Source organism: Rhinoderma darwinii, chromosome 1 (assembly GCF_050947455.1).
Source record: "Rhinoderma darwinii isolate aRhiDar2 chromosome 1, aRhiDar2.hap1, whole genome shotgun sequence".
Classification (NCBI taxonomy): domain Eukaryota; kingdom Metazoa; phylum Chordata; class Amphibia; order Anura; family Rhinodermatidae; genus Rhinoderma; species Rhinoderma darwinii.
The window spans coordinates 231,001,541-231,016,585 of NC_134687.1; the positions used below are offsets into that span (position 1 = coordinate 231,001,541).

General features: G+C 47.1%; 1 protein-coding gene across 1 annotated transcript in view; it reads right to left on the reverse strand.

Annotated features, from left to right (window-relative positions):
• PPP2CB (protein phosphatase 2 catalytic subunit beta) overlaps positions 1 to 4,035 on the reverse strand; it is a 35,258-nt gene extending 31,223 nt beyond the window's left edge. The window contains exon 1 of the mRNA XM_075862170.1: positions 3,763 to 4,035. Coding sequence (XP_075718285.1) covers positions 3,763 to 3,864 — 102 coding nt within the window. The 5' untranslated portion in view covers positions 3,865 to 4,035. The remainder of the gene's footprint in view (positions 1 to 3,762) is intronic.
• Positions 4,036 to 15,045: the final 11,010 nt, after the last annotated feature.

A 15,045-nucleotide genomic window follows, 5' to 3' on the forward strand; every position in this document is an offset into this window, starting at 1 on the left:
CCTTCCTGGTTCCCTAATTTTAGGGCCTTGATAAATCGCCTCTTGAAAAAGAAATGTTCCCCTCGGGCTGCACAACTGCATATTTTTATTTCCTGACTTATTGGAGCCTTGGCTAAAAAAAAAAATTCCTAGATGTAGTTGTATGAGGGCTGGTTTTTTTGTGGGATGAGCTATAGTTTTTATTGGTACCATTTTGGGGTACATGCGACTTTCTGATCACTTTTTCATCTTTTTTTGGGAGGCCAGGTAACCAAAAAAAACGCAATTCTGGCAGTTTTTTTTATACAACATTCACCACGCGTTATAAACTACATGTTAACTTTATTCTGCGGGTCAGAACGATTCCAGCGATACCTAATTTATAGCACTTTGTTTTACAACTTTTTACACAAAATTACTTTGGTAAAAATAATGTTTTCTGTCGCCACGTTGTAAGAGCCATAACTTTTCCATTTTTTCATCGTCGGAGCTGTATGAGGGCTTGTTTTTTGCCAGGCGAGCTATAGTTTTATAGGTACCATTTTTGGATACATGCGACTTTTTGATCAATTTTTGAGACCAATAACAGCAATTCTGGCAGTAGTTTTTCTTTTACGGCGTTCACAGCGTGGGACAAACATAATATTTTTATAGTTCAGGTAGTTACGGACACGGCGATACCAAATAATTATGGTTTCATTTATTTATTTTTAATAAACGATGACTTGATAAGGGAAAAAGGGGGATTGTGTTTTATTTTGTTACTTGAAAGTCCAAGTGTTTGATTGATGTTCTAATACATTGAACTAACAAAATTTTTTTTGGGGGGGCGGGGGGGTATTTAATCTGTATTTCTTATAAATTTTTTTGCACTTTATTTTACTTTTATTATTATGGCCTGTCGCTCAAAGGCCAGAAAAGACCTTTGGGGGACTTGTTTTACACCACCATGTTTTTCAACTGTAACTGGGGCTGCACAGCATAGTGACTATGTGACCACGACCTCTTTTCAGACGTAATGGAGGCGTTTTACGCCTTAAAAAACACCCCTAATACGCCTACAAACATCTGCCCATTGCTTTCAATGGGAATTACGATGTTCTGTTCCCACGAGCTTTTTTTTACGCTTCGCTGTCAAAAAACGGAGCGTAAAAAGAAGTAGCATGTCACTTCTTGAGGCGTTTTTTGGAGCTGATTTTCCATTGAACACTATGAAAAACGCCTCAAAAAACGTCTGTAAAGAAGCCTCAAAAGAAGCTCCAAATTTCATTCTCAGCTTCAAAAACGCCTGAAAATCAGAGGCTGTTTTGTCTGAAATAAACTCCGTATTTTTCAGACGTTTTTTGTTAAGCGTGTGAACATACCCTAAGGGTATGTTCACACGGCAGCGTCTGTAACGGCTGAAATTACGGGGCTGTTTTCAGGAGAAAACAGCTCCATAATTTCAGCCGTCATGGCATGTGGAGGCGCTATTTCGCTGCGTCCATTACGGACGTAAATGGAGCTGTTTTCCATGGAGTCACTGGAAAACGGCTCCATTTACGTCTGAAGAAGTGACATGCACTTCTGTGACGCGGGCGTCTTTTTTACGCCCCGCCTTTTGACAACGGGGCGTAAAAAAAATGACCGTCTGTGCACAACATCGTAAGACCCATTCTAATGAATGGGCAGAGGTTTGCCGACGCTTTGGAGCTGCTATTTCGGACGTAATTTGGGGCAAAAACGCCCGAATTACGTCCGTAAATAGTGTGTGTGAACATACCCTTATAGTGCTGTGCTGGGTCTAGTTGGACCCAGCAGCAGTCTGCCACTAACGGCATCCCGGGAAACATGTGACCAGTCACATGATCACCGGGACCAATCGAGGCAGCGGTGCTGCCGCTATTCATATATACAGCGCTCATTGAGCGCTGCATAGAAAAGATCAAAGATAGAAGCAGCTTTTGTGCTTCTCTCTTATCCTCAGGGTCCCCAGCAGCCGGAGGCCCGACATTCAGCAGCCCGATCGCTCGGGCAGCAAGCTAAAACAGTCTATGGCGCGGGTTCTATGGACCGTGACCGACTGCAAATACACAGCCAACGGTCAGGAACCGGTTAAAACAACCACGTGTGCTAGTTTAATCCTTTGAGGAATAAAGAACAGTTCTCCTATAAAAGAAAACCTTACCTACAAAATTCCTATTCGGTGATTTTTATTTTAGTGGTACCTTTCTGGGACAGCTGTGCGACAAGCAACATTGAAGCTGTTCTAGCACGTAGGGTATGTTCACACACAGTGTTTTGAGGTGTTTTTCGGGGCGTAAACGCCTTAAAAAAAAACATCTGAAAAACCGGAAGCTGAACGCCAAACAAACATCTGCCCATTGATTTCAATGGGAAAAACTGCATTTCGTTCAGACAGGGCGTTTTTTTTACTTGGCAGTTTGAAAAAACGGCGCGTACAAAAACGCCCCATACAAAGAAGGAGCATGTCACTTCTTCAGCTGTTTTTCGTTGCGTCAATAGAGAAACAGCTACAAAAACGGCTCCAGAAAACAATACTTTAAAAACGGCTGAAAATCAGAGGCGGTTTTTCCTTGAAAACGGCTCCGTATTTTACAGCCATTTTGACTTTAGCGTTTGGAAATACCCTCACAGGAGTTCAAACAGCTTCCCCCTCTGTCAGGGCCAATCCTAAAGGTAAAGTCATATGGGTGGATATGTTGCAGAAGTTTCTGCGACGGTCCTATTCATATTCATGGGTCTTACAGAAATAAAAATCCATTTCCATTAATAGAAGTGGTTTTCCCTCAAACATCTGCTGCTAGAATATACACTAATATTTTTAGTACATTCCTAAGGCCTCAAGCACACCTCAAGCGTACGGCCGCTAACGACGGACCCGTGAAACACGGACCGCACACGGATGGCTTCCGTGTGGAGTCCGTTGCTTCAACGGACCAAATGAATGAAATGGCCGAGACTGTTCGGACAGGAGTAGGACCGGTGCTATTTTTGTCAGAAAGGCCACACAGTTCCGTTAAAACGTAAGGGTGCATGGCCTCGTAGAAATTAAATGTGTCAGTGTGCTATCCGTTAAAAAAAAACAAAAACGGTTGGCACCATCAAGGAAAAAAAACCTGAAACGGGCATGAGGCCTTAGTAAGGCAGGTGACACATCCACATGCATCGATAAACAACATCAGTAGTTCAGGGACAGAGTACAAGACGACCACTGTTCCCGACTGTTGGAATCCCTACCGATCTCAAGAACGGGGGTGCACCGAGGGTATCCCTGTAGCTCTCATAGGCTCCAATGGCGAATAACCACACACATGTGGTCAGATCTCAGCTAGACATGGCAGTTTTACCGGCCAGTCTTGGGATCGTGGCGGTCTTTACGGTCGTACCGCCACCAACTACAGATTCATGACATGAAACCGATCTATGCCATAAATGTGAATCGTGGGACACCATTCAGCAATCCAAAACAACAACATTGCCCACCCCCAACAGCATGACGCCCACGTTTTGCCATACAAAGTTAGGCATCTAGATCACAGAAAAGGCCACACTAAGGTAAAACAGCCTTTTCTGTGACATAAAGGAAACTTGAGCCCATTTTGTGTGATTTGTGAAACGTTTACATGCATAACGAGCCTGTAGAACGTGTGTGGTGGCGGCACAGGGCCTGGAGGATCCGGCTCAGGTGTAGTACACTGGAATAACCCCCATTGGTTCTACTGGGCAGCCCCGCCATGTGAACGACTATGCGGCTATCGTAGCGTGCTGGGCGCCGCTCACCTTCTCGCACAGGGTGCGCACTTGGCTCTCGTTTAGTTGCTTGCAGTCGTTGAGCTGCTCGATCCACTGGTCCAGTTCTCTGGTAAACGTTTTGTCCTCCATATCCAGCGCCTACCCGGGACACACACAAATACGAAACACTCGCAACGTTACCCCCTCCTCCTGTCACATACACACGCGCGGTCACACCCTCCTCTCCCAGCTGCCGGAGCCTCGACCGGACACTGCTATGGCTAGAAGCCCGGGTATCAGAAGAGGAGGCCGCCGCGTCGTCGCTTTCCTCCGTCTCATTCAATCTCGCCTTCACCCCAACAGCCGGGAGCGAGCTGTCAACGGTTCCGCGCACGGAGACGCCAAACGGAACGAGAGGAGGGCTTGTGGCGGCGTGCGCGCACATAGTCACTGGATGGTAAACATCAGAAGAACGTATAAGCGCCGGGAGCGCGCCCGCACACTCATTATAGCACAGGAAAGAGCGTCGCGCTATACGTAACGTGTTGCCTGGGCGTGTTTGACGCATGCGTACTGGAAGCATTAGTGAGAGGTTGTGTTTTTTGTTTTTTTTAAGGAGCTCTTTAGTTAACATACAGTGTCACTGTGATGTTTTACTTTTGGATGCAGACACATATAATGAATTCCTACATGATTGAAGTCAAAGAGGGACAATTATGGTACATTGTGTGAAAGATGCTTTCTGGAGCAAGATAGTAGATTTATTTATACAGATCTATTTAGCAGACCAAAAAGAGGGACTTTTAAAGGGCTTTTCTGGGAAAACATATTTGACCTATCCTTAGTCACCAATGTGTGATTCCTGGATCTGACCTCTAGGACCTGCTGATCATCAGAATGAAGGGGACACTACTCTTTGTGATGTTCCATACCTCCCAACTTTCAAGTATCACAAAGAGGGACAACCAATGCGGCGCACTATACGGTATAATGCCCCCATACAATATACTGCCCCATACACTATAAATCCAACACAGATGCCCCCGCACAGTATAATGCCCCCTTAGCTGCCCCTAGTGCCAGTGCCCTTGTAGATAGTGACACAGTGCCCATGTACATAGCGCCACAGATAGATAGTGCCGGTGTCAATGTAGATAGCGCCATTGGGCTCCCTATAGAAGCGGAATCCCAGTCAGAGCATAGGCCCAGGATTCCGCTTCTAGAGGGGAGCCCTGATGTCACTGTCCATTTATAGACAGTGACGTCAGTGGTTACTCCTTGAGCAGAATCTCCGTTGCCGACTCTGGCCGGGGATTTTGCTCCAGGAGGAGCCCTGACGTCAATGTACAAATATGGACATTGACCTCAGGGGTTTCCTCTAGGAGCAGAATCCCCGGCCAGATATTCAGTAACGGGGATTCCGTTCAAGGAGTAGCCACTAATTCTGAAGCAGGGAAACATCAGCTCCCTGATTCAGAATTAGTCCAGAGCAGAGGAGCAGGAGAAGAAGCCACTGTACATAAAGGGACAGTAACGTCAAAGGCTTCCCTGAGCACAGCGCTTAAAGTAGCGATGTGCCCAGGGATTCCTCGGCGAGTGGAGGAGCTCCCTCTGCTCCTCCGCTATGAACTAATTCTGAAGCAGGGAGCTGATGGTTCCCTGCTTCAGCATTGGATTCAACTGTATCTGCGTCCCTAGGACGCAGATACAGTTGACAGCGGGACATACCCCTGGCTGCCCGGGACAGCGGTACGCCGCCCGGAATCCGGGCCTGTCCCGCTGAGTACGGGACAGTTGGGAGCAGTGGTGTTCTGCGACTCCTTTATTGCTTATCTAGGCACACCAGGACATCTGTACATGCAAATAGCTCAGGACTAAGCCAGGTACAGCTGTATGAAAGAGCCGCTGTGTCTAGAAAACCATTGAAGGCTCACACACTTCCATCTTTTTTGATGTTTTTCTTTAAGCAGAAAACACCATTTCAACGATAATTACACAACCTTTATCTTCGCTCCTTAAAAAGGGATTGTGCCAGAATTAAGGGGGGAAAAAAGAAAATCGGACATAATATAGTGTATGACAATCTATTTCTAACAAATCCAGAACCAGCCCTGTATCTTACATGGATCCAGACATCTCCCCATTCCTTGATCTGCTAGCTATCTTTGTCTCACGTGGCCACACCTAAGTGTGGATAGAGGGTTGTAAGGAAAACATGGAGAGTAGGTGTTGGTGGGCTAGCTAGCTGGTAGGAAAACTAGGGGGATACTAAAGAGGATTGTAGGTGAGGTTAGTACCTTTAGTGAAGACATGATGAGCAAGACCCAGCCACTCCAGTTCTGATTTTTATTCACATTTGTTTGTGGTAATGTTCTTGAAATGTGGTATTGAGGTTCGTAAAGCAGGGATTTGTTAGGTTTCCGAATCACGGCATTGAAGTCAGATGCTGTGGCCACAGCGAGTGTCCCACTAGCTAAATGGCAGGGGACCCGTTCATGGAGAGTACAAAACAAAACAAAACAAAAAGAGAGTTTTTACCGCTCAAACAGCACTGTGAAAGGTAGTCCAACATGTAGTCAGTATGAATACTCTCTCCCAATCTCTATGCGATAGATAATCCATGATCCAGTGTGAGTGTAGATGGTTCTGCTGGTACTTGTAGTTTGACAAAGATACAACCGGTGTCCCGATGTCCTCCAGCAAACGAAAGTACCTGTCTCCAATGTAAAAAAAGGAAATAATAGTGCAACACGCTTCGACACTGTTCCCGTCACACCAATTTTTATTCCATGCTAACGAGAAAGACAGAATTTGCAAACATATCAATAAAATTGATAAAACTTGAGCGGCACGCCAACACTCTCGCCCTGTTATTCCGCAGACAGGTCTCGTTGGCTTGGGCAGCCGCGGAGGTTGGAGGACTGGCAGCTGCCTTTGGGTTTTTGGTCAGGGCAGGCGTTGGCGCAGCCGGTCCTTAAAGGTAGGCACACTTAGCCGTGGCAAGAGGTGGAGAGCTGACGGCAGATGGGCCCAGCCCATGCAGTGCAACGAAGGAGTTAGCCTCCCCTTTGCTGTATGTGCAATGCTTGGATAAAAATGTTTGCTGAGAATTTCATGTTATGTGTTTTTTGCTCACATGGGTAGTGTGTGGTGGGAGTTCTTAGGGTTTAGCAGATTTGCTCCATTGAAGAGGTTTTTCTGGAGTCAATAAAACTAGCACATATATACATGCAAGCATCACCACTACAGACTGTCATTGGCTGCAGTGGCCACGTGAATGTACAGCTGCAGCAAAGTAAACAAAAAAAGTTGCAGGGACCACCGCAGCTTTGGCGTATGAGTAGTAGGGGATATTACAGGTATTGAGTATTGTTAATTTTTTTTTATTAAAGCAGATTTCCTACTAATTTTTTAAACGCCCAGAAAACCCCTCTAAAGCAATATAGCCAGACAGCCAGAGGGTCCAATCTGCTCTCTACTGATAAATAAATTGTAGCAGATAATACTAGCGGTAAGCCACCATTCTAAACAGCGCCTGTTACAGGATATACCAGTTCCCAGCAAGGCCCAGTTCCTGATGAAGGTCATTTACGACCGAAACGTCGCACTAAGCCACTGACATTATAACCAAAATAAAAACAAGATTTCTTCAGCTTCATACTTGTGTGCCGAATACTTCTTTTTAGAAAAAGTTCCTTGGTTCAGGACCACACACACAGAGCAACCACTGGCACAGTTAAATAAGAGTGGTGTAAGCATCGGGTACTTGTTGCATAATTTCTGCGGAATCTGCACCAAAATTCCGCAAAGTACAGTACAAAAACAAAAATTCCACTGCGGATTCAAGGCATGCTGCAGATTTTTAAATCCGCAGCATGCCCTATCGGTTGTGGAAATGCAGATTTTATTCATTGCAATGAGTGAAATAAGTTGCTAAATTCCTTACGAAAGTCAACAACAAAATCTGCATGTAACACATGCAGATATCATTGCAGATTCTGGTACGGAATTTTAGGCCAGTTCCACAGCAAAAATTTTACACAGTGTTTCAACTTAGGCTAAGGCTGTATATTTATGTGAAAAATGGTAACGGAGTATAACATATTTAGGGGTTACTAGCATATATCCCTAGTCATCTTCTGGCTTGGTCCAATGTCTCTTTACCACTTATGCCTATTGGGCTGTACAGTGTCTACTTGTTTATGGCTTAGGATGGTTGTAGATAGGAAGGATTTAAGGCCCTCAGTCATTTTCAGAATAGATAGGTGAGGGAAAACTGGATGTTTTAGCACCGGTGCCACAGCTGGAATCTGGGGCATGGTTTGCTGGCACACTTCTCTCTCCTGGTGTTCGTCACAGTTGTGTGCTCGGTGGCGGTTTATTATGCGCTTTGCATAGCTGATCACCAGGAGAGAGCGCAGTGCTTCCTCGTGTTTGTCGCTGTTGAACACTTGGCAAGCACATAATGCAGCACTGCTCTCTCCTGGTTTTCAGTTTCTCGAAGCGCATCATGAAGCACCGCTCTCTCCTAGTGATCAGCGCCACAAGTATAGAGTTCAGTAACCGCTCTGTAAAAGAAAAAGTTAGCAAGAGCTCTCTCTTCAATGTGCACCCCCCAAATCTGGTGTTAAGTAGCTGTGGTCTCTCCTATGTGCACCCCCCCCCCCCCAAGCTGGCGTTCAGTAGTTGCTCTCTCCTGTGTGCAGTGTCCCCAAGCTGGTGTTCAGTAGTCGCTCTCTCTCTCCTGTGTGCAGCATCCCCAAGCAGGCGTTCAGTAGTCGCTCTCTTTCCTGTGCGCAGCATCCCCAACCTGGTGTTCAGTAGTCACTCTCTCTCACGTGTGCAGTGTCCCGAAGCTGGTGTTCAGTAGTCGCTCTCCCTCCTGTGCGCAGCATCCCATACCTGGTGTTCAGTAGTCTCTCTTGTGCGCAGCATCCCCAACCTGGTGTTCAGTAGTCACTCTCTCTCGTGTGTCCAGCCTCCCCAAGCTGCCGTTCAGTAGTCGCTCTCTCCTGTGTGCAGCGTCCCCAAGCTGGTGTTCAGTGGTCACTCTCTCCTGTGTGCAGCATCCCCAAGCTGGTGTTCAGTAGTCGATGTCTCCTGTGTGCAGTGTCACCAAGCTGGTGTTCAGTGGTCGCTCTCTTTCCTGTGCGCAGCATCCCCAACCTGGCGTTCAGTAGTCACTCTCTCTCACGTATGCAGTGTCCCCAAGCTGGCGTTCAGTAGTCGCTCTCTCTCCTGTGCGCAGCATCCCCAACCTGGTGTTCAGTAGTCTCTCTTCTCTGTGCGCAGCATCCACATTGTGTTCAGTAGTCACTCTCTATCCTGTGTGCAGCGTCCCCAAGCTGGTGTTCAGTAGTCGCTCTCGGTCCTGTGCGCATATTCCCCAACATGGGGTTCAGTAGTCACTCCCTCTCCTGTGTGCAGCGTCCCCAATCTGGTTTTCAGTAGTCGCTCTCTCTTGTGTGCAGCGTCACCAAGCTGGTGTTCAGAAGTCGCTCTCTCCTGTGTACAGTTCCCCCTAGCTGGTGTTCAGTAGCTGCGGTCTCTCCTATGTGCACCTTCCCCACAAATGGTATTTAGTAGCCTCGTATGCACCACAGATGGGTAATCTTTGCAAAGAATGTCAGGGACAAGGGTTACACTTAAATGTAAAATTAATTCACTGATCAATTGGTTTATGTCACATACGTGGTCTTATATGACTTTCATGTTTGCATGGTACACAGAGTACATTATTATCGGTACAAAAATGGTGTGTAGAAAAGGCAGATCCAGCACTCGAATGTTAAAAAATTCGATTTTTATTTAGGTCATTTTAAAAATAGGGATAAAACAACAATCCCGGGACCACGCTTACGCGTTTCAGACCACTAGCGTCCTTAATCATAGCTGATTAATTTTTTATGCCTACATTGGTATTAATCAAGCTTTACAAAAACGCATTGGAAAAACGCAATCTAGTATGAAGGTTATGAGGTGAGCAAAACTTTTGGTAAAACTTTTTTCACTTTTTACATTATTATCGGTACACCATACAAAAAAAAAGGTTGCCTACCCCAACTTTAGCATTAGCCTACCTCCCAAATGAAGTGTGAATTTTACTGCTGCAGCCACTGGCGCAGACATATTGCTTGTGCAATCTTTTTAACTGCACAGGGTTCCTAAGGGGAAAAGGGTCAACTCTAGCCATCTGAAATTTTATCTCAAGTCCCATACTTTCTACCCATTCTCACAATCTCCATGGATCTATGATAGAAGAGAGAGATTCTTGCCTTAACTATAGGTGTTGTGCATAATTAACCCCTTCACTGACATAGATCAGCCATGTTATCACCAACCACTTTACTATACAAGACAACAGGGATGTTACCGTTAACGCCTTCACCACTGCATACCTTTAGGGATGTAAGTTTAGCTCCTTAAACACCATAGACCATCAAGGTTGTTGTCATCAGCCCCTTGCACTATATTTGCCAACATTTGGTCAATCTTGCTAACCAGTCCACAGAAGGAACGGTGTTTATGCAAATGTCTAAGAAAAGTGGGTGCTTCCAACTGTTTGGGAGCGGAATGACGGCAGGACTTAAAAAGCAAAAATTTTTAAACTCCCCTTGTGATTTGTTGTGTAAGAAAGTCTGCCTAATATTTTTCTCCCTCCCATATATCCCCAGTACCTCATCATTCAATCCGCTCGTTAGTGCTCCATTCCGGTTACCAGCAAAACTGAGGAGCGTGTCCAGCATGTGCCGCATGGCCGGCCTTAGACTACAAATACCATAATTTCCTGCTGCACTGCACTGTGTGTGCGGGTTAACAGTGTTGGAATAGTCTAGGTGAATCCCATGAACTGCCAAGTAGTCTGGAGAATTACTGGTACATGAAAAGCCTTTGCACATGAGCGATTCATTGAAATCAGGAAGCTAGGTTTCTCCTGGCGCTACGTGTGGGGCTCGTCTTTTTTTTTTATTTATTTTTTTAAAGTGAGTGCCCCTTTGCCAATATTGTATTTAATGTCTTCTTCTTATGATCATTTAGGTATGTGCCTTTTTGCATTGTGTGTCACATTTATTCATGATCTTATCCTATGTGAGGAGTTACCACATGTATTGAACTGGGATGCTTATAAGGGCCATTAAGGTGTCCAGCAGGTCCTGATCTAGTTTGGGGCTCTTGCGCACTTTACGGTGAATCTTATTATAGATCACAGTTTGAATTTTTGTATACAATGTTTTTAACTTGTTTTTCTTCCCCTTTTTGGTGTCAATAAATTTTTTTTATTTCTGTTTTGATATAATTTTGGAGGTGCATGTCGAGTTTTTTGCCCTACAATCTCTGGTAGTTTTAGTTGTTTGTTCTAGGGCATAGACTTTGCAATCCATAGATAGGCGGTGTGTCTGCCCATTTTTGGTTTTCATTTATTCAATGAAATCAGTCACATTTGGTGAAACGCACTTGCACGGGACAATACGCGTTCTCGGCGCTCTTATGCACTGTAGCGTCCATGGCCACGGGCCGTCGGGTTTACTCGCCTCCCGACGCACGCAGCCATGGTCCCCATCTCCTTCCGAGGAGACGCCAGCGCTCACTTCCGCTCCAGTCTGCTGTGTCCCGTAGGGTGCGCACAAAGGAAATCATCATCATCATCAACTGCCACAATTTCCTGGACTATAAGAAGTCCCCAGGCCTTCTAATCCTTGCCTGAGCGTTGTTAGTTTTCCCAGTCTGTCTTGCAAATGGTCCCTTAGTGTTTCCCGTTCCAGTTGTTAACCGTGCCTTGTTACCTGTTCCTGTTTCCCGTGTTGTGCCTTTAGTATCGAGTCGTGCCACGTCCTGTATCATCTGTCACGTCTGGAGGAATCCGCCAGGTCCTGTGTCATCTACTACGTCCAGAGGAATCCGCCACGTCCTGTGTGATCTGCCACGTCCAGAGGAATCCGCCACGACTGGCGCAACCTGCGGCACCTGTGTCATCCGCCACGTTTGGCGTTATCTGCTGCACCCATCAGTGCCAGAGCTGCGGCCACTGTCTGGACTATCCAGGTAACCTTGTGCGGGACATTGTATTGCTGGGGTTTCCTGTTGTTTGGCCAGCTTTCTCCCAGCTACGGCGGTACGGCCTAGTGGGTCCACTAACCCGCTACGTTACAGGATGCTCACTCAGGCCATGGACCCCGCTGGTCAACCTGAGACTTTGACGACACAAGCCATGCTGGCCGAGATGGAGGATCTCCAGGCACGACAAGACCAACTCCTCCTGTCGGTGAACGTCATTGCCCATCGGCTGCTTGCTCCAACCACAGTTGTCACCGCACCCATTCCTGCTGTTCCTCCTGCTACACTTCCTGTCTGTACCGGTACCAATCCCCTGTGTTTCTTGCCGCTACCTCCACGCTATGACGGAGATCCGAGGTCCTGCAGGGGATTTTTGAATCAGTGCCTGATTCACTTCAGATTACATGCCAGGTCCTTCTTTTCGGATGACATCAGGATCACCTTCATCATCTCTCTCCTTACTGGCAAAGCCCTGGCATGGGCTAATCCTCTGTGAGAACATCAGGGACCAGAGACCCGTGACTTGCAGTGCTTCTTACAGACATTCCGCTCGATCTTTGAGGAACCTGGGAGAGTTTCTTTGGCTGCTGCATCCTTGCTGACCCTACATCAGGGAGACCTCTCCGTGGGCGAGTATGCCATTCAGTTCCGTATCCTGGCTGCTGAATCGACCTGGAACAACGAGGCTTTGGTGGCCACATTCTGGCAGTGACTGTCTTCAGGGATCAAGGACGAGCTACTCGCCATCTGCCATCTACCCTGGACGATCTTATCCTACTCGCCTCCCGGGTTGACATGAGGATCCTGGAGCGTTCCCAAGAGGTTCTCCGGGAGAGAGAACTTCCTAGGCTGGATTCTACTTTTCAGCAATCCTCCTCAGTCGTCCTACCAGAGGATCCTATGCAAAGTAACTATGTCAAATTGTGTACCCAGGAGAGACAACGCAGACGCACTTCTGGACTTTGTCTGTATTGCGGCCTCGGAGGCCATATTGTGCGCCTGTGTCCCCAGAGGCCAGAGAGACTCCATTGCCTAGGACTGATTGGAGAGACAACCCTAGATGGAATGGTACCTAATAAAGCATTCTGTTCCAAGCTGACTATTCCTGTGACCCTAGTATCCTGCGAGAGGACGCATCAAGTTTCTGCCTATCTTGACTCTGGTTCTGCTGCAAACTTCATCCAGAAAGAGCTTGTGGATCATCTTCAGTTGCCCACAGTCCCCCTAGAGACGTCTTTGGCCGTTGCCTCAGTTAATGGACTGCCTCTGCCTGATGCCATCGTTTCTAAAACCAAGCCGTTGAAGCTCCAGGTTGGAGTCCTTCATTTTGAACTAATTTCTTTCCTTGTTTTGCCCAAGGCTTCGACTACATGCCCCAGTCCTGGACTGGAATTCTGGAGAGGTTCTCCAATGGGGCTCCAAGTGCAATGGTCATTGTCTGTTGCAGATCCATCCTGTCAAGCCTCCTCTGCCTCAGTCATTGGTGGGACTGCCTCCCCAGTTTGCTCAGTATGCAGATGTTTTCAGCAGAAGGGAGGCTGAGACGCTGCCTCCACATCGGACATATGACTGCCCCATTGAACTGGTTCCTAATGCCTCTCTCCCCTGTGGTCGAGTATATCAGCTCTCCTTGCCTGAGTCTTTATCCATGTCGGCCTATATCAAGGAGATTATGGAGAGGGGTCTCATATGAAAGTCTTCCTCCCCGGCCGGGGCTGGATTCTTCTTCGTTAAAAAGGACGGATCCCTTCGACCCTGCATTGACTACCGTGGTCTCAACCAGATCACGGTCAAGAACAAATACCCATTGCCACTTATATCAGAGCTGTGTGATCGCATACGAGGAGCCAACATTTTTTCTAAGCTAGACCTGCGGGGGGCTTATAATCTAGTCCGGATTCTCCGGGGTGATGAATGGGAGATGGCATTTAACACCCGGGACGGGCACTACGAATACCTAGTGATGCCCTTCGGACTGTGTAACTCTCCCGCGTTAATGATATCTTCCGAGATCTCCTCTATGCCTGTGTTGTTGTTTATCTCAATGATATTTTGATTTTCTCCCCAGATCCGACGACTCATCGGAGGCATGTCCATCAGGTTCTACTACGATTAAGGGAGAATCATTTATACGCCAAGCTGGAGAAGTGCGTCTTTGAGAAGAGTTCTCTGCCCTTCCTGGGCTACATCATCTCGGATCAAGGCCTCAAGATGGATCCTGAGAAAGTGAAAGCTGTCCTGGAGTGGCCACGTCCTCAAGGCTTCGGGGCCATACAGCGGTTCCTGGAATTCGCCAATTTCTACCTGCAGTTTATTCCTAACTTCTCTTCTCTGACTGCTCCCATCTCTACCCTTACCAAAAAGGGTGTGAACGCCAAGGTGTGGACTCCAAAGGCAGAGTCCGCATTAATTAGCCTCAAGAAAGCATTCACTTCAGCTTCGATCCTCCATCATCCTGACGTATCTCGGCAGTTCTCACTGGAAGTGGACGCTTCCTCTGTTGGTGCAGATTCACTTCTGTTCCAGAGGAGCTCCAAAGGAAAAGCAGTTGTATGCGGCTAATACTCAAGACTTTTTTCTTCTGCTGAGCGCAATTACTCTATTGGAGATCGGGAGCTGCTGGCCATCAAATTGGCTCTGGAGGAGTGGAGACATCTTCTAGAGGGCGCTGCTCACCCCATCCTGATCTTCACCGACCACAAAAACCTTACCTACCTTCAGTCTACACAACGACTGAATCCCCGTCAAGTCAGGTGGTCGCTGTTCTTTCCCCGTTTCCAGTTTGTGCTCCACTATCGCCCCGCGGACAAGAATGTGAGGGCCGCTGCCCTGTCCAGATCGTTTGAGACGGAAGAAACGGTGGAATCCTTTCAGACTATCATAGACCCGTCCTGCGTCGTCACTGCTAATCCTCTGCAGATTAGCGACATTCCTCCTGGGAGGACTTTTGTTCGGTTGGCAGACAGAAGAATTCTTCACTAGGGACACAGTTCTAAACTGGCTGGGCATGCTGGTGTCCATAAAACCCGAGACCTGATTGCTCATCATTTCTGGTGGCCTACGCTACCTAAAGATATTCTGGACTTTGTCTCTTCTTGCACGGTGTGTGCCTCTAACAAAGTTACTCACTCCAAACCTGCCGGCCTGCTTCAACCTCTGCCTGTACCCAATGCCCCCTGGCAGCACATTGCGATGGACTTTGTCACAGACCTTCCCCCCTCAGCAGGATGCAACACTGTCTGGGTGGTGGTGGACTGGTACTCTAAGATGGCACAT